The sequence below is a fragment of the Osmerus eperlanus genome, chromosome 2 (genome assembly GCF_963692335.1).
Source record: "Osmerus eperlanus chromosome 2, fOsmEpe2.1, whole genome shotgun sequence".
In the NCBI taxonomy this organism is placed as follows: Eukaryota; Metazoa; Chordata; class Actinopteri; order Osmeriformes; family Osmeridae; genus Osmerus; species Osmerus eperlanus.
Genome location: NC_085019.1, coordinates 2,524,146 through 2,550,682, shown reverse-complemented (window position 1 = coordinate 2,550,682; position 26,537 = coordinate 2,524,146). Strand labels below are relative to the sequence as shown.

Here is a 26,537-nt window from a genome sequence, read left to right as displayed (position 1 = left end):
GACTGAGCTCAATAATGCAGATTACCCCCGAGTGTGTTTAGGCTTGTGATTAGTCCTTCAAATACTGTTTTTTCTCGGCTACCTGAATGCAGTTATTTGTCTCACTAATACACGTACATACATTGCATTTTGTTAAAGACCAAGTTTATTTGCCCAAATATTTAAATTGCAGGGACATAAGAACACCCTTAGCTATAGAAAACATCAAAATGTGTCAAATGATCCGCAGTACAAATTTGTAAAGCTTTTGTTCTTTTTTTTTCTTTTTTTTCGATATCTCTACAAAGAAAAAAACATGGGGAGATGTAACAACTAAAACCGACAAAATTAAACTAAAAACGTCTCCCATGTAAGCAATGGGCTCACTGGCCTCAAATGAAGCCAATGACAAGGCTTTGCCAAATAAAAGTACTACTCAAACAATAACCACTCAATACAAAAAAGCAATATTTACAAATACCATATAACAATGTTTACCCCACTTTTTCCATTGGCAACTCAGGTCCCCCCCCCCCCCCCCCCAAGTCCCTTTTCCCATGTCCTGACATCATGCTTTTTCACCCTCGCTTGACAAACCATAAATAGCCCACTATGCTGGTTTAATTTATTTAACAATATTTAAATTTGTAATTTTCAAACTCAGTCTTATCTAACGTTTTTACCGCATTCTGGTATATGGTATTTAATTGGAGGTCAATTCCAAGACACTAGAAACCCATGAAATAACCCGTGGGTCATTTGTATATATGCTGGTAACAATCCGACAGCACTGATCAGCTGAATTCTTTCGCTTTTAAACGGAGGCTTAATCAATATCTACATTCATGTTATTGGTGTGGTGTTCGGATGTGTCCTCGCGCAGGAACATTCACACTACGTAATCATAAACACGTAACAGAGTGCTCGGTCCTTTCTTTCTGACAGACACTGTTGAGCAGAGGACGAGGGTAGGGGCAGGTTTACATTAAGTGCACACCTTCTTTTGGGATACACATCAGACTAAAAACATCAGGCTTAAATTCAATTCAATTTGAATCTATGTCAAATGAATGGATTCACTGAAAATACAGACAACTATAAGCATTTTCTAAATCCATCTTAATGTTTCAAATAGAAAATTAAAAATCAGCAAATCATCAATAAATCAAGTGTAAAACAGTGGTTAAAGGAAGAAATCAACACCAAGTCTGAAACGTTCCAGCAAGTCAAGAAGAACTATACTCCATTTGTGGAAAGCAAAAACTGAAATTGCTCATGTCCACCAACAAACATTCAGTTTTACAGGTCTATTGATGAACATCTAAACCTCAAAAGCAACATCAGAATCAACATGAGTCAAAAATAATTGTATTGGATTTGTTCTACAAAATTCTGAACTTTCCAAAAAGGTAGGTCATGTTATATAAATAAATAGGCGTCAGTTACCTTTGAACTTTGACACCAGTCAATGACAACGGAAAGGCATTTAAAAAAATGCACCTAACCCCACTCAAACTGTTAGCTAATTGTTACATCTCTGATTTTCCAGCAACAAAAAGACATTCATAATGGCTTAAATTTTTCCTGAAGTTACCACCTCTGTAAGAACCAAACAATAAAAATCACATCAACATTTTTAGCAGAAACAAAGCAGAGGCGCCAAAGAAGAATTGAAAAGAGAGAAAAAAAAAAAAAACATTCTCAAGAGTGCAATTATTTGGTCACCTGCTACCTCCCACCCCAAACTAATCCACCAGAAAACATAGGTTCTTTGGCTTTGTGAAGCCTCTTTACAACACCCCTACTCCAATGCATGGTCGAGAAACCTCACACTTGATCAGTCAGGATACACATAAAAATGTGGGTTGTGGGGCCAAATTCAAATCACCAACCAAAAAACAGACAACCATTTCAAATATTTGCACCCATGCAACTTAAAACTATCCAAATATACCCAACTGCCCTATCACAAAGCCAGAGCCTCAACATAGGGTAGCCTAAGACCAGATGGGCAATGGAACCGGTTAAAAGTGAAAGAGATAATGGACAGAGGGCCTTAAAGAGCAGGGTATCCCCCTGAATGAACAGTTAACCACTACAGGGGAAATGAGGGGCTTGTGTGAAATGGAGGTGGGGGTGCAGGAGCTCTCTCTGGTGGCGGGAGGGCAGCAGGGTCGGCACAGTGGCAGAGCTCCCTGGACTCTTGGCTCAGCTCAGCGCTGTTCAGTCTATCAGGTCAGAACCGACCCTTATTAGTCTGAATCAGAGTCCGACGTCTCAGCAGAGCTCGACTCGCTGCTACTGCTCTCAGACTTGTTCTCCTTGTCTTCCGCCTCCTCCTCCTCGTTCTGCAAGTGGAGTCCAAACAGAAACCGTTAGCCCTGCATCGCCATGGCAGCTCGAGATACCGAAAATAAACAAATCAGCAGTGAATGGCACTAGAAAGCCAGACCGTGCGATCACTAACATCATCATCGTCGTCGTCTTCCTCTTCACTGTCGTCTGCACTGGAGGAATCAGCCTCGGAAGAGGCCTTCTCTTCCTCCTCCTCCTCGTCGTCGTCATCATCATCATCTTCATCCTCCGATTCCTAGGGGGGGGGATTCTGTGATGAGTGACCAGTGTTGAGCTCAGCAGTGTACCAGTCTATCAGTGCTGAAACGGAACGTACCACTTTTTTTACTGCCTTGGCTGGAACTTTGGCATTAGTGCCTCCTGGTTTTGCTGTGCTCTTTCTTTTCTGAGAAGCAAACAGGAAATGCATTAGCATTCTTTTTAAGAGATTTAGTACTACATGACATACAATGTCAATCAAAAGGAATTCATAGAACATGCATGACTTACTTGCGAGTTGTATTCCTTGTAAGTGGCTCTCTCTTGAGGAGAAATACTCTGTAGAACCAGGGAAATAAGAGTTAGACAACACTTTGTGGGTTGAAGATGCACAAGAAGCACATAGGACGTTTAACTTTTCAGAACGGCGAGATCAAATCGAGGAAAGTGTACCGCTAGCCACTGTTCCAGCAGGACTTTGTACTGCCTCTGCTTCTCCTCAGCAATCTTCTTGTAGCGGTCCTTCTCCTTCTGGGTCTGCCTCTGCCAGCGGCCACCAATCTCAGCCATCCGCTCCTTCATGGGGAGATGGTTCAGCTCGCCATTGGACAGCATTTCCTGTGAGAACTTCTGATAGCCATTTCTGAAAGAAGACACAAATGATAAAAATTATGTAATCTTGTATTGTCGACCATACATAATTTTTATTTAAAAAACAACACTCACGATGGTGGTTTCTTGGGCTCGCCCTCAAACTTCATCTTCTTCCCTGAGGCGATGATGGTGGCAGGTGAGCGCATCTCACTCAGTTCCCTCTGTCGGGAAAGAGAGAGAGGAGGGAGTGAGTCAGCTGTATCACCTACACTGGTCTACATCCTGTCCATTCGGCAGATCAGCCTGAATCTTGTTACAACTGCCATCTCTGCTTACATCGTATCTTTTCTGGTCCTCTGCTGCCTTCTTGATCCAGACAATCTTCTCCTTCTTCTCCATGGTGTTCCACGTTGCTTCCATGGCCTTTTGGGCCTTCGGTCGGTCGTTCTGTAAAGCAACGTGTGTGATGTTTAGACAGGCAGTGACTTTCGAGGTGTGTGGAGTGGACTTGGGTGGTGAGTTTAAGCCAAACCTTGAATCTGGCCAGGTAGTCTCCTATGACGCTCTGTTGCCAGATGTCCTGAGCTGTTTTGGGGGTGTCTGGGAGCTGGTTACGATCCTGTTTTCCTTTCTTCTCGGACTCGGCTTTCAGAACAGTCTCAAGCCGCTTAAACTTCTCCTGAAGGGGCAAGATAACAACTTGTCACCACGGTCACAATGCCATGTAACCTTCAATAGCTAAGCTTGCCTGCTCTTTTCTACTGTATAGTGAGCTGTGCAATTATTTTTCCCCAGTCAGTGAATGCCATCCGTGTTTGAGCTCTGAGCAACAGCACCATGCTGTACTGCACAACGGTGTGCTATTTTCAAAAGGTATTGTACCTTTTTCTTATCTGAGAGGTCATTCCACATGCGTGCCAACAGCCTGGTGAGCTCACTCTCAGACAGGTCGGGTCGCTCCTGCTGCAGTTTAGGACGTTTTTCTTCAGAGAAGATGAACATGGCTGAGATGGGCCTTTTGGGCTTCTCTGGGCTGGCCTACAAGTCACAGAGTGGTGGAGCATAATGACAAGACCTCAAATTTAAGGAGCATGCTCCAGCTGCCCTGGAGCTCAAACTAGCTGATCCCTCGGGGGCAGTGGCGGCCATTTTGGATCTGGTGCATAGAGATGCTTACCTTTGCTTTAGAGTTCTTCTTTTTGGCGGCAGTACTGTTGGCTCCATTGCCTTTTTTAAAGCCCAGCATCTTTTGCTCGCCCAAGACACGCTGCTGTTCCTCCTCTGACAAACTCTGTGGACGAACACGAACAGCTTGTAGAACAGAACGTTTTCCAATGATCATTAAAACAGGTCATTTCATTCATAAACCCCCCAAAAATAAACAAGACTTACACAAAGAAATCGGTTCATCTCAATTTCGTATTCTTTCTTCCTCTGAAAATAAAAATTAAAAATTAACTTGAGTAAAGACAATACTTAGGGACAATTTGAAATGCATCTTCACAGACGGGTAGGTTGCTTACCTGCTCACAGCGTTTCTGGTATCCATCTTTTTCAGCCTGCTTGAGCAGCTTCCACTGTTGGCTGCACATGACCATGCGTTCTGTGCTTGGTACGTCCTTCATACTAGACATCAACTCTGCACAGAACATGGAGTAACCGTTCCTGAAACACACATGCAAAGTTCAGGAATGCACAGTATGAGCATTTATTTCCTGCCTGTCTTTCCATAAGAGAGATCAATCAGTAACAGTAGTGAACAAATGTCTTAGACGGTCTACTCACGGAGGTGGTTTGTCCGGCCTGCCATCAGACTTGTCTTTCAGATGTCTCTCAGCCTTTGTCAGGGTCGACTTCACAATGTTCTCCTGGGTCATGTTCAGCTCTGGGTGTTGTTGAATGTACTCCCGCATTGTCTCCTGACGAACAGAACACCAAAAAAATCACACCCACTTTGTTACTGGACTGACACTTGTATAAACTCCTATGATTGAACTTAAATAAAATAACTTCTCTCACCTCATACAGTTTCTGCAGTTCCAGAGACTTTCCGATCCACTTAAGTCTCTTTTTGTCAGACAGCTGCGTCCACTGTTTCCCAAGACTATCTTTAATGTCTTTGGTGGTCGCCTGCCATTGAAAGAAACCAATACTGAGATGTTGACAAATTGTATACAGCTGACAGCAGTGAATGCAAGGTTCCTCTGCCAGTGCTAAATAGTCGTCTTGGAAGACAGAGAGACTGTGACTCACATCTGGGTGTGTTTTGAGGAGTGCCTTCTTCTCATGGTTATACCACAACTGCTGAGGTGTCCTGGGCTTCTCTGGCACATTGGAACCTTTCTTCGTCATGCTCTCCATCAGATCTGGGTGCAGCTCCCTACATATGCAAGGTACTTATAGGTCACAAACACAAATCCACCATAAATATGCTACAATAGTCAAGCATGATGACATGAAATCTCACCTGAACTTCAGCATGCTTTGCACAAATGTTTCCTTGTCTCTCAGGAAGTCTTCTACGTATTTTTTCTGTGTTAAAACGCAGAGGACAGAACAAAGCCGTACATGAGAAAATGACCAAAAGATATATTCTCTTTATATCCATCTGACTTTTCCCCTCTTTGACTCTCTGTGTGTAACCAACCTTCTTCTTGTCTGGAAGCTCTCTGTACTTCTTGGAGAGAATCTTGGTGAGGTCCAAGTTGCTCATCTCAGGGTGCAGTTTGGCATACTTTGCTCTCTTTTCCATGAAGAACCGGAAGTATGGGGTCAAGGGCTTTTTCGGAAAATCTGGATGCTTCTGTTTAACCAAAAGAAGGAAATAGTGTGTGAATATGTTTGTAGGTTTACATTATGTAATTTAGATATTCCTTGAGTTATTGAAATGCTTAGAAAGCTACTATCGTTATTCATATATATTCATCTAGGGAGTCAGGTGGCTGAGCGGTTAGGGAATCGGGCTAGTAATCAGAAGGTTGCCGGTTCGATTCCCTGCATTGCAAAATGACGTTGTGTCCTTGGGCAAGGCACTTCACCCTACTTGCCTCGGGGAGAATGTCCCTGTACTTACTGTAAGTCGCTCTGGATAAGAGCGTCTGCTAAATGACTAAATGTAAATGTATATGCTTGACTTGGTAAATCAATGTTTATTCTGAATTAGAAGTCCAGGTGCCATCCCTAATGGGTAGACTGATTCACTCTAGCCACTCAAATCTTTCTACTAATGTACCAGAATTAATTCTTTGTATTGCTTTAAATTAGATATCTGACTTTATCAGGATTCAAAGTCATTTCTTGACTGTATAACCATCTCCAGCTGAGTGATCAATACCTACATCCAGTCAACAGATTTGATGCAATTTAAAGATTTTTTTTTTCTTCCACAATAGATTAAACTTTCATTGTCATGTTGTGAGTAACCGTTTGTCGATGTGGAATTGACAAAATTCAAGCATACCTTAAGCTTCTTGCCTTTGTAGGGATTCTTAATGTAGTCTTGGGCGTCAAAAATCAGCTCTGTTAATGTACGAAACTTACGAATCTGTGGGGGAAAGAATTACCGACATGCTTACACAAAAGACCACTAATCAGATTTACACATTTACATTTAGTCATTTAGCAGACGCTCTTATCCAGAGCGACTTACAGTAAGTACAGGGACATTCTCCCCGAGGCAAGTAGGGTGAAGTGCCTTGCCCAAGGACACAACGTCATTTGGCACAGCCGGGAATCGAACCAGCAACCTTCGGATTACTAGCCCAATTCCCTAACCGCTCAGCCACCTGACTCCCACACAACTCGAACTGCGCTTTAACATAGTGCAACAAGAACCAACATCACTAAACTGCTAGAAAACCCCCTCAGATTTTTTATCAATTAGGTAAAAGGGAGCATATGCCTCACCTCCTTGGAGACCTCCAGCCATTTCTGTTTACACATCTCTGCTGTGTAGGAGTTGAAGGCTACCTTTTCCCAATCAAGATGAGACTCAGATGTTTTATACTTAGTCAGGTCTTTCTGAGGGAGGTTCACTTTCATGACCTCCAACAGTTTAAGCAGATCATCCTGTGGCCATACTACAAACAGACAAAAAAAAAACATTTAATGTTTGATAGGACATACTCAAATGATTAAAAGTTATTCACTGCCAAACTATGAATGATCACTATTAACACTGAATAACACCACCGCTGAGCATACACATTATCTCACCTATATCTTTGATGGACGGTTCCATTTCCCCATTCATCTGTGCGGTATTTTGTCTGCATTAAAAAAAATGAATAAATGTGGTAAGAATTAGGCTACTGTTATCATCAAAATAAACTACAATGGTAAAAAGGTTGTAATAATTCATATGAATGTAGGGTTAAAGCTGCAATAGGTAACATTATAAAATAAATTCCTCTAGCCCGAATGTGGTTTCATACAATAAGCCAAGAAGGGGGAAGAGGTTTAACGAAGGCGATTGGCCGGAACAGGATTGTTGGAACATAATTGGATGGAAAGTAGCAGGCGCTCCCCCCAAAAAATGAAATGACACCGATATGGAGCTGTCTTTGTTGCTAAAATCTCGGTGGGACTCATTAGCTTATGTTTATAGGGGACAAAACTATTCATTTTTATACCTACTCAATCTTATCTTTTGTACCCCAACTATAAAAATAGCATTCATACAATGTGTGTAGTATTATATCGTCTCAAAAGTTATAAAAAGTTCAAACAAATGCATTCGGATTGTACCAAGTTAAAATAGATTCGATTATTAAATCAGTGGTATCTGCGTAACAAACTCCAGCCTATTCAACTCGTAATAAAAATCCACCTCGACATAATGGTTGATGTTCATTACACCGCCCCTAAACGTTTACGCTACATCGTGAGGCATAGGCTGTTGCTTGTGACGGGTACAAATCTCAAATAACACTGCAGAGCTTCAACTGACACTCGCAATCGCTCCGTCGACCTATTTGTCTGCTGGAATCTGATTTATTCGACGAAGTGTGTCTCTGGACGCACCAGTGTCGACCATTTCGTTTCTCGTGCGGTCGGTAATGGAGTATTTTCGTCGGAGTGGTGGTGGGGAGGTACCACGGAAGGAGGAAGAGAGGGTTTACACACAGGCAGCTGTAGGCAACCAGCTGACCATGGACGGGGATCTGCTTTCGGTCTCCGACGAGGGGGAATGGTGGCCAGGGAGAATTACAGCCAAACGCGCCACTCGAAACTGCCTCACTACAGACATGGAGCTGGACGCGAATAGCTCCGCCATGAATCTCTAATCGCTTGCCTTCTTTCTAATGCTAAAGAGAGAAAACAACACGTCTTTCCATTGAAAAATTGATTTGTACAAACCGTACGGATCGCAACGTTTGCCTTTGGTTATTCGGTTAAGAGACTGACCAATTACTCAACCAAAAATTCGAAGGGCATTCTTTGGCTAGGCGTAGCCGCGCTCGAATCTTGGCGATTCAGCAGTCAGCATCTCCTTGGTAGTCGTTTGCTGTCTGGTACTTTTTGGTACAGTGGTTGTAAGACTATAATAATCTAGAACTTGAAATACTGTTGCCAGAGTATGTTGTCATATACTATGTTTCTAGATGTAGCCATTTGAATTTGGTACAAATAATATAAAATAAGTGATTAAACCCATTAGCTCGACCATGCCCAAGGCAAAGCAACATAAGCTGCTGCCGCTTTGTGTAACCTGGCTGGGTGAAAAACATATGGCTATATTTGCAGCCAAATAATGACATTGGTCATTTATAGGTTAGTCTACAATGTAATTATGTATTCAAGCATTATATCGCTCTGAATGACGAATCTTTTTGGCCCATCATGCCCGCGCGGACGTAGTTAGCTAGCTTTTCAGCTTAACCCCTGGTCCCCGCATGAGGGCAACTCGTTCTCTTAAAACCCGAGTGAAATATTTGATTAGCTGCGATTAATATAACTCATGGACTAGCAGTAACAATTAACATACTACTTAACATTTCAATTTCTAGACTCACCGAGATTGAAGATCCGGTCGCTTAGCTACTTTTAATTGTTTTACCACGGTAGCTAGCTACACAAACGGACAAGGCTTGTAGCTGGCTTGCGAAGCAGCCAGGGTCCTCGAGTCGGGGTGAGCACCGAAGAAATCAAGAAAACTGAAAATAATGTATATTCCGTATCGCTAAATGCTACAGCGTCAATGTTAAAATATTAGAAATCCTTCGTCACTCATTTCGTTGCATCCCACTGCTTTTTAGTAAGCAGTTCTCACTGCTCGTTTGGAAAAAATGTTACACCCGAGACCGTGACTGGTTCACTGGCACAACGACGGTTCTAGAGCCGCCATTCTAGGCATAGCGAGTCTGCGAGGATACCTACCGTGACAAGGTCCTTTGGCGCACTGTGTGCTTACCAACAAATGGGCTTAAAAAGTAAGCCAGTGTGTGCAAACTAACCAGTCAGTTCCAACACCATTAGCAGGACAGAAGGCGGGTTTATGCAGGTTGGCGTTGACGGTTCTAGCAGTCAGGCGAGAGAGGGCGAGTCCATACGGTGAGATATTAAACCGAGATCCCTGATGGCTAACCAGAAAGGCGGCTGGCTGTTCCGTCAACAGCCGCATGGAGGTCTCGGCGCGGAAATTGTTGCCGTTTATCTTAGAAATATAGACAAACAGCGTCTGGTATGTTGACGTTTTAATATCTAAGTGACTTATAAGTGTTAAATGCAAATAATTGCATTTAAAGAAACCAAAACATGAGACTTAAGTCGAATTTCCTACCCGTGGCTATGGACGACAAATTCGGCTATGGCGACCTCGGAATATGGTCTCCTCTCCAGCAGTCAGTCACTAACACGAGGTGATTTTGAAAAAAAAAATTAAACAAGAAAATTAAAACACATTCGCGTTATTTACGCGAATGACGCTTGAGGGTTTATTTTAATTTATTTATCGTGCAGTTGAATTGTGGAGAGAGGCGGCTGGTACGTTACCTGTCTCAGCGTGAGTCGATCTCGTTGTGGAATAAGGGGTGGGTTGAATGTTGGCCAGCACTGCGCTGTCGGTCCAGGGCACAGGCGCTCCAGTCCCCGCAGAGATGGAACTTCCCCCCGCCTCCATCTCACTTGCTTTCTCCCTCCACTCAACGCTCAGCTCTCTCGATCCAACCATTTCTCTTAGCAGAGACATCCGCATTTTCGATCTCTCCCCCGCTGCCTCACGCACGATCCAGAGAGAGCGGTGCAGACCAGGCTATTCTTTCACCACATTCAGATTCTCGAACCGGCGCAAGTCAGTCACCAACCGAGCCACCATATATTGTAATCTCACTAGGGATCTATGTGTCCCTTTTTACTTGCAAATATTGAATCCTTTATATCAAGACGTTAAACTTTTTTTGCCAGCGAGTCACCGAAGTGATGGCATGAATTTACATTTAGCCTACAACATCTCTTAAAAATAAAAAATAAAAATAATTAAAAACTTGGTATTTCATTCTTAATTCCCCTAACTTTGGAATTTAGAGAGGATTACAATTTAAAATCCGAATTCAATAAATGTACTTTCCCAGAACAGTGCTTCCTTTTGCAAAGTCTGAAGCGGTTGTTTGACAGCTTCATTTTGTCCCTCATGTAATTTCTTTCAACTCCACCTTGTCTGTTTGTGGGCGTAACCCTGCCGTCCAATCCAGTCAGCCAGATTCATTGAAAACAAACGACTTTCCAATGAGCGTAAAGCCACGTTATATAGAACTGGGTTGGCATCTTTCTCCTTGTCCCTGTGGGGCCGGCAATGTCTAACATCCTCCTTCCATTCAGTCCACAAATTAAATGATGAATTTGATAATTGAGTCACGTGAATGTTTTTAATTGATAAGGTGAACATCACAGCAGTTGTACAGTGATCCACGCACACAGACATACAATAATGAACGAGCAAACTGCCCAATATGCATTACTGATGATACAATGGTAGAATACAACTACATTTATGTGATAACACTAAGATATTTACATTGATATGTAGATACTGTTCACCCAACTGTCAAAGCAATCACTCCAGCTCTTTACCAAGTTTGCAATTCTGAAAGCATGCCCCATGAGGTGAATACATTCACTGGACACTCATTAAATACTTTTGGCTATATATTTACAGATTCTATAAAAGTATGGCAACCCAATCAAACATAATAGCAATTTTAAGAACAAAAGGACCAAATGCACAAGTTATTTTAGTTAGCAGACACAATCACAAAAAAGCTTGAACAAAAATTGATTAACAAAAAACATCTTTAGATATAAAAGGACTGAGTTAGGAAATTCAGTCTCATGAAATTCACAGATTTTGGAAGATAGTTTGATCTGTGTAGCGGTGTTAGATATTTTTTTATTCTATATAATAATGTTGATGTAATGGAACCTTCAAGGCACTTTTAAACTATTGTATAACTTTAATATATATATATATATATTCAGAAAAAATTTTAAATTCTCTCTTGAGAATTTTTAGATTTTGATTGGAAAATGCTATATCAATGAAGTTTAGAGAAGAATATACCGATAGCAAAGTAATTAGATTAAGAACAGAACTACTCAAAGATAACTATCAACATTTTGGAATCCAATTTGCACAACCATCTGTTAAAAAAAAAAAAAGAAGCTTGATTTGAATTGACTGGAATTCTTCTTCAGGTTAAAGGTATTTATGGCAATGGGGACTCATGGTACATATCCTCTCCTGGCTCTTCTTCAAACTTCACTTTGGCATCATCAGCATCCAGCTGCAATTTAACACACAGTCACAGCAGGTAACTAAGCAACCATCATATAGACAGGTATGGCACATTCTGTCAAATAACTAACATATTATTTATTTGACCACAATCAGTCTTGATTTCTTCAATTTAGTTTTCTGGGATCTTTCCGGGAGGATATGCCCTTGCTACAAGACACTTGTTTGCCTCCCCCCCGCTACCCCCCCTTGTTTGCCCCCCCCCCCCCCCCCCCCCCCCAATACACGTTTTTAAATATATGAATGAGGGGGAAAACTAAGTCAGTGGTACTTACACATTTCATCTCTGTGACTGAAAAGACTGTACCAGTCAGGAGCATGCGCAATGGGACGGTGAGGATGATGACAAAGGGCAGAGCCAGAGAGAAGGGGCTCATCTTCACCGCCCACAGCACGGCCAAGCACACAACTTGGATCAAGGTGAACAGGTGCATCCGCAAGGTCTTCACCTGTGACACAGTGTGGGGGCGGGGGGGGGGGGGGGGGGGGGAGGGGAGGAGGAGGAGGAAAGAAACATTTACTGTAGGATTGAATACTGTATGACTGTATAGATGTCTGGAATAAAATAAGAATTTGAAATAGTCAGACTGGTCCACCAGTTGAAGGAATCACAACAAGACTGGGACAATTGGGTGTCTGGGGGAGGCTGCATACCCTGGTGGCATAGGCATCCTGCGGAAAGTATTTCTTGGGTACAATCATCAGAAGAATGCGGTCCCACATCTGAATCCCACTGAGTGAGGTGATACCCATGTAGAGGAATATTCCAAACAAGGCAGTCATGGGAATCATCTTCAGGATGGGCTCCATGAGAATAGACACACCTTGAAAAAGGAAGGATGAACAACGACAATCTTTACCGCCGCTTGCACACAGTTGAAATTGTTCTCCTTTTGCCTCCAGGGATACCTGGCTGTGACACTCACCAACCATAATAGCCACAAGCATGCCACTGATTCTTTGCTCCAGCACCTTCTCAATCTCAGGCTTTGGGCCTTTGGACATGACAGTCAGGGCGTTGGCATGGGTGACAGACCGCACAGTGGCAGCACTCAACCATGGCACTCCAAACAGAGACCCGATGCCCCCCATGGTCACCAGTAAGAGGAGGTCAAAATGGAAACCAGAGCCCTTCACCATCTTCCTTTCGGGTTTGCTCACAATAAGTCTGGAAGCCACCAGAGAAGGAGGGTTAGTAAATATAATTGAAACGGTAAAAGGCGAGCTGAGGGTTGCGGGACTCCATTATGACACGCTGATGCAGGATGTCGCTTACGTGGTGATCTGGGACTCGAGGAAGATGAGGATGAAGACGAGAACGGCGGGAACGCAGCAGGCGAACATCATCCAGATGGGGAAAGGCTTGTGCTCTCCCATGGGGTTAATGAACCAGCCTCTGACCTTTGGGTTGGTCACCATGAGCCCCTTTGGCACCACCAATTTCTAAAGGCAAATGGATGATGATGTATGTGTTGCCTGCATCATATACTGTGTATACTTAAGCAATAAGGTACTCGAGGCAGTACTTTATCGCCAATAAAGTACGTGTTCAAGGGTGTTGTTAGCAAACCCTGGAACACGTATCGCCTTTATCGGCGATAAAGTACTGCCTCGAGTACCTTATTGCTTTTATAATATGGTTTGCCAGCGAAATTATAAATAGTAAATAAATAGTAAGCTGCCTTTCAGCACAAAGTGTTTTGAAAATCTCACAGTAGTACAGATGAGCAATATTATAAGCAGTAATAATGGTGTTCATTACTGTACAAAAATATGTGCTTTTTCTTTTAAGCTGATACATTTTACACAAATGACCCTGGTTGAGACAAGATAAACCTAAATACTATTTACCTGAGTGTAGGCATCCTCGATATTGATGTCTATAGCAATCATAATGAAAATAGCGATCGGAACACCAAAATCTCCGATCAAACGACGAATCTGTGGAAATGTTGTGAAAAGTACATGGTGACATACGCTGACAAAGTCCATTTGCGAAAGATCATCATATTCAAGATATACTGGGTTATTAGTATCCACGAGTTTCAAACAAGGCAATTATTTTACACTACAATGATAGTCAGAATCGAAAGCCTTTGTATGTCTTACCGGACCCGGAAGGAAGTGGCCATTTTTGAACATGCGGAGGAAGTACGCGATGAAGAAACATCCGAACATCAGACACATGGAGAGAAGAGCTGTGTTGGGGTACGGCGTCTCGATCTCCAGCTCCTTTACTGTGACGTTGCCATCGGAATGGATTTCAATGTGCTCCTTGATTACCGGGCGGAATGGGTTGTCATGGGTGTCGTTCAAGTGGTCGTAGTTCAGAATCAAAGGGTGAGCTTTGAAGATCTGAGGAAAAGGAACAGAATGAGGATAGTGGAGTTGGCGCAGAGGTAGAGAATGGAGACAGGGAGGTTGTGATTTCCAAACACATCTACAGGAAATGCCTGTAACTGGATCATGGGAATGAAATGGATGTGAAGATAAACAGGATGTGATGTAACAGTGTGGATCCTGTGTACCTTCATGAGCTTGCTGAAGGTCTCGTAGATGAAGATGAGGGAGATAAGGATGGAGAAGATCTCCTGGGTGAAGCGGGATATGTATCTGACCAGGAAGCTGCCCTCGACAGCCACGATGATCACCACTATGATCACCAGCCACATACCCACCCAGATGCGGCCCACTATGTACTCCAGGTCCTGAGACTTACAGAACTATTAGAAGGAATCAAAAAACGTTAATCAAACGATAAGAACATGACATGAGAAAAGTAAAGTAAGTAGGGCTTTGATCGAAATATAATAAATATTTCACCTCCATTGAAAATCACTGACATCTTTAATTGCTACAATTTAAACAAGGGCAAGGGCCAGAACAAGGTCAAACAACTATCCTGTAACCAATGCTGTGCAGATACTTACTACATAGAATGCCTCCTCAAACACCAATAGTGGTCCTGAGAAGCCGATGACCAGAACGGGTTGCGCAGCAATGAGGCAGAAGATGATGCCCTGAATACAGGTGGAGATCATGAGCTCTGACACGCCCATCATCTGCTCGGTCTTGTCAGCTACGATCATCGGTAAAGGGAGAGATGAAGAATGCAGTTGCTTGTTATTGATCAGTCACCTAAATAGCCAGCTGTGAAAGTGATAGCTTAAAAAGGTCTCCAGCGCCCACCCAGACAGGGCCTGTGTGCTCACCAAGAAGTCCTCCGAAGGTGATGGCAGGAGATAGGGCAGCAAAGTAGATGAAAATTACAGCTGCCAAGACCTGAGGATTCAGAGCATCTGTGTAGTCGCTGATGTAATGGCGGTAACGGCGCTTGAGGTCTTTCACCATCCCACCAAACGGATAGCCTGTGCGTGCCAGAGGGTCTTCTCTTGGCTCCTCAGGACCCGTGTCCACTGAAAATACATTGAACGTTTCTCATTTTTCTTCATTTCAATGGTTTAGGTTTGAAATCAACAAGTTGTGTTGTGTTTTGATGGGTTGTGTTGTGAATGATGTCAGACTGACCTTTAGCATCTCCACCCATGATGAGGCGGGTGTCATAGGGGCGGAGTCTGTCACGCAGCATCTGCTTCTGGAAGTTGATGATTGGCTGGAGCATAGTCTGGTCTTGGATCTCAGTGGGCGGGATGACAATGCTGCAGTCCATGAAGTCAGCGATGGCATTGGTCAGGTCCTTGTCAGTCTGGGCCAGGTACGCCTCAAGACCGAACACCTACACAACCAGACCAGTGAGGAAAACAAACATACAAAGCCATAATGCAAGATTTTTTAAGAATAGAATATTTAATTTTTAACACAGTGTAAGTTTGGAGTTTACAACCACCTCCTCAATGTGCGGTCCTCCACCCCACCCCCACGCCTCCCAACATACCCAGTCAGCCATAAGTGCCCCCATGGCTCGCCCACTCTCATGGTAGTCCAGGCCGCTCTTGCTGGGCCCCACCAGGACAAACACGAAGCGCACCGGCACAGGGACTTCCAGAACCGACTCCATCACCACAGAGTCCTTCAGCCTGACAAAGGCCACAGCAGGACTCTCCAGCGAGTCCAGGACCCCTACAAGGACCACACACACACACACACACACACACACACACACACACACACATAGAACACTAAGATTTCACACAAGCCAGACGTAATTAGTATTTGCACAAGGTTCTTCATAGCGTCACACACTCACCTGACAGGACGATGGAAGCTTCTATACTATCAGATTTATCTCTCTGCAAAAAAAAACAGAAATATATCAGATAGGAGCTGTTTGAGTGAGGAAGACAGAGGGCAGTGGGGTCATTTTTTGGGAGTAAACATATTACCTGCTTGGTGACAGAAAACGTCTGCATCTCTATGCCTCCTGGTGTAACTTGAGTAGGTTGTCCCTCAGACTGACTGTAAAAATAATGTAAAAACACGTGTGCAATAATTTTGGACCATATTATAGTTTGGTGAGCAATTTAGCGTAGACCACTGTACTACTCTAGGGTGAAGAGTTTGCTCAACAATACAGAATACAAATAGTTTGATATTTACAGGTAGTTTAATGTGTAAATGTGTGTATGTCTGTGTGTGTGTGTGTGTTACCTGCGTCTCTGCAGGAGAGCCCTCAGAAGGACATCTCGATCACTTGAGCGGATCTCGTTCTTGCTCAGCAGTTGATCAGCCACACTTTCGGCCACAGCAGACAGACTGCCTGCGTTGAGGTCAAGGATGACCACACCTGCACACAGACACACACAGCAACAGAACACCTTCAAGTAAGCGAAACGATTTCTTCGAGCAGAAAAAGTTCATTTTTCCCACTTCACTGCATAACGGATGTCATTTACAGTTCGAGTGACGTAGCTTAGCTTGTCATTCGTCGCATGCATTCTCATTGAGTGAGTGTGTGTCACCTGTGCTCATGGTCTTGCGAAGCTGGATCAGACTCTTGAAGGTGAGGTAGGAGATGTGGGAGGGGCTCCAGACGCCCGTGGCTGGGTTCATATTCTCCTCAAAGCCCACCCATCGACCAGTCTCCTGCCAGGTGCTGCCCCTGAGCTCGTTCAGCTCCACATATGCCTGGAACACACACACCACACACCAAACACACACACCAAACACACACACCACACACCAAACACACACACCAAACACACACACCACACACCAAACACACACACCAAACACACACACCACACACCAAACACACACACCAAACACACCAAACACACACACCACACACCAAACACACACACCAAACACACACACCAAACACACACCAAACACACACCAAACACACACCAAACACACACACCACACACCAAACACACACACCACACACCAAACACACACCACACACCAAACACACACACAGCAATTTGGAACACACTTTAGTCCCAAGAACACAAGTGATGATGATTTGAAGAGCGTTGACAGATATTTATCCACTCACCTGAGCGTCTCCTCTGGTGGTGGCATTGGTGTTCATGTTGAGAAAAGCTGCGAGACCGAACATATTGTTGCTCACGTTAAAGCATTTAAATCACGAGTTTAACAGAAGCTGATTTGGAATAGAGAGTTGGTGTTTGAACAGACTGATTGGTGTAGCCGTTTTAGTCTCCAGTTGTGGGGTTGAGCTTACCCTCTGTGCCAGCAGGAAGGCTAATCGGCATGGGGGGCTTGTTGTCCTCCTCCTGCCTGCTCATCTCCAGGTCGTAGCCGTACCGGTCTGAAGGAGTCCTAGGGGTGAGGTGGAGGGGGGAGAACAGGGTTAGAGAGGGAGGCAAGCAGTCCTAGGGGTGAGGTGGAGGGGGAGAACAGGGTTAGAGAGGGAGGCAAGCAGTCGGCCATGTTCAGAAACCTCTCTCCAGGTCTCCCCAGATCTCACAAACAACAGGGCAGGCAGTGATATTTCTGCTTGCATAGCACTATAATTCAGTCCTTATAGACACAGGGATCTTGATTTGAGGTTGGGGGGGAAATAAAAGCAATTGCAATCCATGCACTTGTGGGAACTCATGAGTGCATTTTATTGTAGCCAAAAGGGGGCAGCAAAAACATTAATTAAATAACATGCCTGTGCTTTTGAAATAATATATTTGGGGGTCAATGTTCTATCAATGGGGGTCAGAGTTCTATCATCTATTTGTTTTCTTATCAGACAAACGGAATTCAGTAAAAGATGACTGCATTAAATATATTATTATTTAGATGAGAAAAAGTGGCATATGACTTAAAAGAAAGGAATCACTTACAGCCTTAGCAGAGATGGAACAAGTGAATCATTCTCATCAGAGGACATGTCATTGTCCTGGATGGGATTAACAGGAAAGAAAAAAACTAAACAAATGGAAGCTATTTGAGGATGCACTACACACATTTTGGAGTAACATGCAAATGTCTTGAGGCATGTAACGTTGATACTGGAATACCTAAATACAATGCTATAATTCACTGAACATGTTTTTGCCCACCTGTCCGAAAGACAGATCGTTTTCCATTGGTGTGTCTCAGAGTTTTTGTTGTCAGTCCTTTTAGTCAAGCTTGTGCACACCCTGGAAAGTCAACCCAAAAGGACAACACATTTAAAAACATGTATGAAGTCTGGAGGGGAAACAAAATAAATAAAGGACAAAATTAGGCACATTCTCACATTGACAGATCAATTATAAAGGTTGCTAATAGACTAAATATGGAACACATCTTCCTTGGGTGACCTTCTGAGTCTAGAGTCCTTCCAGTAATTGCTTTAGTAGAAATAATAATGGTCCAGAGTCAAATAAAGGGAGGCATTTTTCCCTCAACTCTTCAGATTAAACCATTTTAACCGAACAGATTAGGTTCAATTTGGTACCTAACAGAAACAGCAGATGCCTGAGAGCACAGTTCTGGAAACAGTGAGGCCCCTACAATCAAGATAGCGCCATCTGGTGTCCTGGCCCCAGAGAGACGCGCTCAGCCCCTCAGCCCCTGGCAGATGGCAGGCAGGCGTCAAGACGGTGTGACCATCTCTGTGCGTGGAGAAGCACATTGCCTTATCTCTTGGGTTACACCCTCCTTCCAGTAGAAGCTGCAGAGCCCCTTGGTTCGTCAGCACAGTGTGTCACTGCGCCACCATCACCGTAAAACCTTCCTCTATGTTATGTATTCTTACAAGTAGATGAACAACAATGTACCCCAAACAAAACAAAAAAAAACATTTTTTATTTTGTTTCTCAACGTAATAAGGTCAAAGACAGAAGTCGGCATCAGACTTGATGCATATTTAGATACATTTTCAGTTTATCCAAGGTCAACTTTGAGTTGAGTGAATAAAACCGTGCGAATATGATACACTACTCGGCTATGTCTTCAATACGAATGTCATCACTACACAATATATTTTGACATCACAGTTTAACAGCAGTTATTGAAAGGAGAGATAAGGAGACCCTGCTTCTGCTGTCTTCCAGACAGCTAGAACTCAACACGCTCAACTGACTTGAGCGGGTAAAGTCAACTGTCAACTTTTGACACATATCATACCTAAAGAAATTGGTGAAAGAATTGTGGTACTGTCGTTGTACTACCTCAGCAATGACAAGTTTAAATTAAATTAACTAGCTAAAGTTTGAGCTCAATTCTTTTTTCTACTCTTCAAATGTAGTACATTGCATTGACAGGTTGGTAAAAAACAAAAAAAACTACTGGAATCATCTTAAATTGTTTACCGCTTCACTGCTAATTCTACACCTGCTAAGAACTAATACTTTTTAAAATGATTTTCCTAATTCAACACAGTCTCTTAATAAATAGCTTGTTTGTCACTTTTAAGTTAAATAAAGCTTTCAGTACTGTTCTCTTTGCAAATCCTCTTTTTTCCTCACCTGTCCTTGACCCCCACAAAGGCCCCCAAACCCCCCCAAACCACGACAGAATGACCCTAACCAGGAGGCTAGAGACCACACCCTTACCTGTACACAGGTATCCGAGCCTGCTCTCTGGGCCAAGGAGAAGTTCGATCACAATGTCGCCGTACCCAATGATAGAGTGACCCGAGACTGATGGAAACCAGAGAGAGAGTGGGCAGTTGAGGGAACACCCACATGAAGCTACGTCAACCAAGACAACGCAGCACCCCACAAGCTCCAGGCAGCTTGTCACCCAGGGGGCCGGGGGAGATAAGGCCTGATGTACAGACAACCAGGCCTATCGAAGCCAGACACCTTGACCCTGGGATATCCCAGCCCTGCTCTCCTCCCTCCACCCTCTCTGCTTGGACAGGGGCCAAGCCAGAATGTAGAGTCAGAGAGCAACCTGTATGGACCAGCAGGTCAGCATCACCGTGTCTGAGGGAGGCTCCGAGGTCCAGAAGGGGGGGCGGTCAATATCGGGAGGAGGGCATCTTGACTGCCTACGTCATCTTGTTTACACCCTGAGGATTCCCTTCTGAGAGGCGATGGGGACTCCCCCCCCCCCCCCCACCATAAATATTGTGAACAAGTTTTGATAACTTTTTTTTTCCGCTCTCCCACAAACAGCCTCCATCCTCGTATGTTCAAGACTGCAGTTATAGGATGAGGATCAATGTTGATCGTCTCCTTCAACCCCAGTGGCTTGAGGCTGTACCGTGTGGTCACTCTCATCAGTCAGGTGTCAGGTGGCTGAGCGGTTAGGGATTCGGGCTAGTAATCAGAAGGTTACCGGTTCGATTCCCGGCTGTGCCAAATGACGTTGTGTCCTTGGGCAAGGCACTTCACCCTACTTGCCTCGGGGGAATGTCCCTGTACTTACAGTAAGTCGCTCTGGATAAGAGCGTCTGCTAAATGACTAAATGTCTATATGTCATCAAGACAGACAATGAAGTCCTCAAACACTGGGACATGTAATGCAACTGAAGCACGTGAAACGAATACAACATGAAGGGGTGTCTAGAGGACATGAATTCTGAACAAGAAGGGAATAGTCTGACTGCTCCTCTAATTTGAGACAGAAACTTGACTGTTGTACAGTAGTTACAAGGCCAGGCATTAACATGGGTGTAAAATGCATTCTTCATTTGTGGATAATTCGATTTTTCTTGTTTCTAACTGAAAAACTGTCTACTCTTGTGGTTTAATGTCTACTTTTGATGTGTTACTTTTTGCAGGAGGTAACTCTATACCTATCAGGAACATTGAAAAGAGTACAGCATGTGTTTGTCCTTGCCAGAGGCCTGTCTGATAAGGAAAGGAGTCCGCCCATATTCTCTTGACAAATGTTAATACTGACAGGACTTTACCCTTTCTTCTTATGCTATTTGGTAAGGAACCAATACATTACAGTAAAACACTTAGTATTGCTAAATATCCACTGGAAATGTGTAACATTATCAAGTTCAGTCTGTAAATACACACACACCCAAAAAAACATTTAGTCTTTTTTATTATTATTTTTTTGCATGCAGGTTTTGAAAAGTTGAAGATTTTACTAAAATAAAAATTGAAAAAAAGGTAAATGACAAAAGTGAATTGTACTGATCAAATGAGGATATAACAAATGTAAATAGTAAAGAGAAAACTCTAACTTAACCATGGCAATGGTCTGTTATCATCAAATCAAGGAGGCCTATCTGTGGTGCCCATATGCCTGTGCTCTCTACAGAATTATCAAACAAGCAGGCACTCCCGCTCACCACAGGGAGTTCCCCCTACCACACTTCTCACAGTGTCCTCTTATGTCTCTGCATAGCCGGAAGAGTCATTTTGATGTGTTCAATTAGTTATTCAAGTTGAAATCGAAATGTGAACAGGGAGTCAGATGGCTGAGCGGTGAGGGAGTCGGGCTAGTAATCTGAAGGTTGCCAGTTCGATTCCCTGCCGTGCAAAAATGACATTGTGTCCTTGGGCAAGGCACTTCACCCTACTTGCCTCGGGGGGGGAATGTCCCTGTACTTACTGTAAGTCGCTCTGGATAAGAGCGTCTGCTAAATGACTAAATGTAAATGTAAATGTAGTTTTACATCATAATTTAAGATTTATAATTGACAGTTGGTGTTTTACTTCCCTCTCTCTGGTGGTGTTGTCAAGGTTACGAGGAAACTGGCATGAGGGCATTGAGAGGGGAGATGACAGAGTGCTGACAGGAGAGATGTTTCTCTGAACCTCATCAGGTGACGCCTATCTGGGTAACCATTGGGCCATTTGGAGTGTGTTGCAACTAATTATGACGTCAATGAACACAGAGGATAATACATGAATATATGAATTGGATGTATAAGTTGGATGTACAAAGTGTACATAATGGGGACTAAAATACTGTATATTATCAGATCACAACGGATGAAAACCCTATTTATCAGCCTTGAGATGACGTGTATTTTGAAATGCCTTGTTTTTACGTCTTCATTCTCATTGGGAGGTTGAGACATGGTATGTTGGGGGGGGGGGGGGGGGGGGAGCCTTTAGTGTTTCTAACCTCCTTGGTATAGAGAGGGGTTGTGGGGTGTCTGCTAAACTGAGAAACCCAGCCCACAGCCTCTATCAGTTTTACACCTATGCAGACTTGCATGAATTATCATCAGTCACCAGGGCCTGCACCCTGGACCCTCCTAATTCTAGTATGTCAATTAGACTACTTATTAACCACCCCTACTTCTCAGAAGCCTCATCGGTGTTAATAAAAGACAAATCTAACTATACTAATGATATAAAACATGTTCCATTATGTGTAGCAGAATAAAGATAAATCATAAAAGTAACATGTAATTGACTATGGGTATGATATTTTCATTATATTAGGATTGAGATAGGATCAGCTGAAAACAGCTTTTTTCTGTATCCCCTCTAGTGTTAAACTACTTAATAAAGTGTTTAGAAGTTGTAGCACGTGCCAATATGATAGATGCAAAACTGGACAAGACAACCAATGTCAATAGCAACATGAAAGTAATAGTTTAAATAATCAATCACTTTATTATAATATTAATTATATGCATTTATTGTGTATATTTACTGGCCTGAGTAAACAAACAGTTGTCTTCTGCAATTGTATCAATCCAAAACATTATGACATAGCTGTTTAAAAGTGACAGGAAACAAGGCACTTACCAGTCAAAACTATCTGGCTTTCCGACGAAGAATCTCTTCCCAGTCTCTGATCCTATGACTATGAGTTGCCAGGACATCTTCTCATCATACCATCACCTTTCAACTTTAGGCTATAGTAATCATTAACGTCCTGGGACAACGTGATGGGATCAGAGAGGGGACAGGAGATCTCCATTGTAACACGTAGAAGTTACTCTACCTCTGTATGGCCTAAACATGGAACTGAATCAGACGGATGTGCATCACTGATTCCTCGAGCCCCGTCTGAGGGAGCAGAGCGACAGCAGGACCTGAGTGTTGCGGGTCAGAGACTGGAGGGGAGGCCGAGTTATAAAATGATGCAAGACGGACGGCTTTTAGTGATCTTCTCCACAGGCTTGCCATCGAAAGCGTTTTGGATAACCTCCCTCACCTGCGGGGATAAAAAGATACGATTTAAAAGGCTGCCAAACAGCAATGTTCACTGTTTGGCACGTGAAAGGGTGAGGCTGCTCACGTCATGTTCGTATGGGAAGCCTTTTGTCTCCAGTTTGGAGAAGACCACTTCCCCATTGATTTCAATCTCAAAACTCCCTGTGGAAACAACAGTTCAAATTGAACATAGTACATCATCAATAAACACTCCTAATGATGAATATATGAGAGATGTCAGGAGGGAGTCAGGTGGCTGAGCGGTTAGGGAATCGGGCTCCACACCTTTAGACAATGTTCTTACCTTTCCTTCCAACGAAACCAGAGACATCTGCTTCATGGAACTCCACTTGTACAGAACGCGCAAACTTCTGAAAGCGGGACCCGTACCCTCATCCACCACTGAGGAAATAGAGGACCACAACACAACGCACTTCAGGACAGCCTGACATTCTAGATTCAACGACAAAATCACTCAAATAAATAAAGATAAATCATCTGGATAAGAGCGTCTGCTAAATGAATGAACGTCTGCTATAAATCATCTGGATAAGAGCGTCTGCTAAATGACTAAAAATAACAATCACATTAGGCTACTGCCTATGTCCCAAAGATCTACCAATCTATGAGCTAGTAGCAGAAAAGTGTAACAGAATAATTAATCCTAAAACCAATTAATCGGACAAGCACTGTTGATATAGATTAATCATAATGGCTCCAAAGACAAAACCCCTTACCAGAATTCCACTTTGATTATCACACCCATGGTTAAAGATCTAGTTTCTCTCTCGTGCCGTTGCTTTATTTTTTTAGTCCCAACAACTCTCTGATGTTGAATCTATTCCACTGTTCCGAAGGGCGACGAGGAAGAGCTCTTATAGGAACCACACCTGTGTAACCAAAACAAGTTTGGCTCTACAGATGCACAGAAATTTGATTACAGAAGAGCTGTCAACATACACCTCTACTAAATTATATATCAAGGCAAGGAATCCATTACACAATTAGGTAAATACAAGTACTTCAAAGGTTTACTTCATGACAGTTTTTTTGTTATATTAAGAATCAATAGCTGTAAAATGTAGGTTGAAGTTGAGCTGCTGTAGTCAGTGTAGCACAGTCCACAGACAAAGCACGGTACCATCACACCTTCTCCTACCCCCGACAAGGAAAGGGTCTTCCCCCTTTGTCCTTCTCCCAGAGGAGAAGCTTCAAAGCTTCTGACCCAGCATGGGGTCAGATACAGAGGCCACACGGCCCACAGTATCAGAACAAAGGATTTACAAGGAATAACTTTCTTAAAGGATTTACAAACATATTCTCAAGGACTACATGGCTCATGGACACTATTTCAATGACAGTAGTTGATGTGTTATAATGTGTGTTTTTCCCATTTACTTAGAACGTTGTTTAATTGAGGTTTGATTATAACTTCCCTTCAAGTATAGTTAAGTCAGCCAATCCTGATATCAAAATGAATGTACCATACTAACAAAACCATTTACGAATGTTGTATTGTTATATTCTGAAGTTTGAGCATTCCATGGACAGTTGAAATAACGGAACTCAAAAGGTACAACTACTTCACACCTAGGCAGATCTCAGGACGACGCCCAGGTGGGGGGAAACTGACCAATGAAAGAGGTCACCTTCACGGGGACCCCCCCTTTTCCTTTGGAGTATAAAACCCCCAAACGTACAATCACCCCCGCTTGTTCGTAGGATTAAACTGAAGTGCTAGCTACATTTCTAAACTTTCCTCTCAACCTGCAAATTCACTGAGCGCCCGGAACTTTGGCCAAAGATTCCGTTGTTCTATTTTCGTTGGACGATAACGAAACCATTGACTCTACCTTTCTTCAAACCGACAAAAGTAACTACGATTTGCAATATTTCTTACCTGTGACATATTGGCATGTTGTGATTAAATTGTTGATGTTTGATTGTATTTTACAAATGAGTTAGCTTAACCCTTGCTAAATCAGTTGCCCTTGCTCGTCCATTGTTCCCACAAAGTCCCTCTCTACCCCTCTCTCTCTCTCCCTCCCCCCTTTACACGCGCTCTACACAGCCATTGTGTTGCTCGCCCTCATTTGCATCCAGCCACTGTACTACTCTGACTAACCCATAACTTATCTGGTATTTGTTCATTATAATTACATTCTCCTAAATAAATCATTGTGTATAATATTCGCGTATCACTCACGTTATCTGATCTGCTCTACTTTCATAGAATTCACGACTCAAGATTAGACTGATTATTACGAAGGCTATTATTTAAATATTATTCAATAAGGTTTCCTCTATCCCTTTAACAATAAGAGGTGGTGCCCACAAGAACTACATACTTTATTATAAATTAAGTATTGCTAATCTTAAACGAGCAAACCCCGCTACATATTGGAGCCCCGTGACAGGCTTTGAAACAGATTGAAATGAGCGATCTATAACGGAGATACATTTTCCGTCTGAAACCCACCCTCCCACCCTTTTGGTTAAATTAACGCTCCGTTGTATTTAACTATTCCCCCAGATAGCTACGGTTTTAAACACTGTTTGAATACTGTGCTGTGTACTCATTGAATTGGCTTTGTCGTGAACAATTGGCTATTTGTGTGTAGCTAACTGGCTTCGGAAAAGCTAGACTTGAGCGGAGGTACGCGCGTGCGCAGTGACACTGCGACCCGTCTCATTTCATCTTGTGAAACAAAGGCAGCGCTTCTACATGAAGGCATAAGATCCTTTTTATAGAGTCACAACACTACTATTTTGGTACCATACACGCTTCGGAAAGGTGTATTATAGTAGTGTTGGCCATTTGGGTTGAGTAAATCAACCAAGCAACTGATAAGTTGCCATTGTCTAGTTAGAGGTAGATAACAGACATTGATCAGTCCAAAAGGACTTTGATTTTGAAGGAGACTACGCAGCTCTCTACATTAAGCTATATGCTTCTACCTTGTTAAACAATTGGTAAATTGATTAACTTAGCTTTTCGGAAAAAGCTTCACTTTGTTTTGCATGTAATTCAACATTAATGTAAACACTCAACCTCTAGAATCAGTAAAGTAACAGTAAAATAATTATTGAGACAGGAGAAGCTGCTTATTTAAGGACCTTTATTGTTGCTTAACCGG

At 42.9% G+C, this 26,537-nt stretch overlaps 2 protein-coding genes and 1 pseudogene across 6 annotated transcripts; all 3 read right to left on the bottom strand.

Annotated features, from left to right (window-relative positions):
* Positions 1-127: 127 nt before the first annotated feature.
* On the bottom strand, positions 128-10,426 carry ubtf (upstream binding transcription factor). Of its 5 annotated transcripts, none has more exons than XM_062487322.1 (21): positions 10,120-10,426; positions 7,342-7,394; positions 7,033-7,205; positions 6,587-6,670; positions 5,774-5,929; positions 5,594-5,658; positions 5,380-5,506; positions 5,146-5,256; positions 4,912-5,045; positions 4,650-4,791; positions 4,519-4,560; positions 4,304-4,417; positions 4,009-4,164; positions 3,659-3,805; positions 3,463-3,573; positions 3,259-3,347; positions 2,986-3,175; positions 2,824-2,871; positions 2,651-2,719; positions 2,447-2,569; positions 128-2,327 (listed from the first exon to the last, which is right to left on the bottom strand). In XM_062487322.1, exons 2-21 carry the CDS (start codon positions 7,376-7,378, stop codon positions 2,232-2,234), a joined length of 2,214 nt encoding a protein of 737 aa, XP_062343306.1. In that variant the 5' UTR covers positions 7,379-7,394; positions 10,120-10,426; the 3' UTR covers positions 128-2,231. The 5 variants fall into 5 exon arrangements, with proteins under 5 accessions (XP_062343306.1, XP_062343314.1, XP_062343323.1 ...); XM_062487330.1 differs by lacking the exon at positions 10,120-10,426 and adding an exon at positions 9,908-9,929; XM_062487339.1 differs by lacking the exon at positions 10,120-10,426 and adding an exon at positions 9,582-9,802.
* A 546-nt stretch (positions 10,427-10,972) lies between these two features.
* slc4a1a (solute carrier family 4 member 1a (Diego blood group)) lies at positions 10,973-20,031 on the bottom strand. The gene is made up of 21 exons (XM_062487309.1): positions 19,876-20,031; positions 18,397-18,477; positions 18,178-18,233; positions 17,565-17,662; positions 17,376-17,422; positions 16,837-17,002; positions 16,526-16,661; positions 16,261-16,333; positions 16,125-16,167; positions 15,813-15,997; positions 15,446-15,653; positions 15,130-15,333; positions 14,848-14,996; positions 14,446-14,640; positions 14,027-14,272; positions 13,769-13,858; positions 13,194-13,360; positions 12,844-13,085; positions 12,572-12,741; positions 12,193-12,366; positions 10,973-11,906 (listed from the first exon to the last, which is right to left on the bottom strand). Exons 2-21 carry the CDS (start codon positions 18,421-18,423, stop codon positions 11,829-11,831), a joined length of 2,754 nt encoding a protein of 917 aa, XP_062343293.1. The 5' UTR covers positions 18,424-18,477; positions 19,876-20,031; the 3' UTR covers positions 10,973-11,828.
* A 2,800-nt stretch (positions 20,032-22,831) lies between these two features.
* Positions 22,832-24,197, bottom strand: LOC134037449 (migration and invasion enhancer 1-like; annotated as a pseudogene).
* Between the last annotated feature and the right edge of the window lie 2,340 nt (positions 24,198-26,537).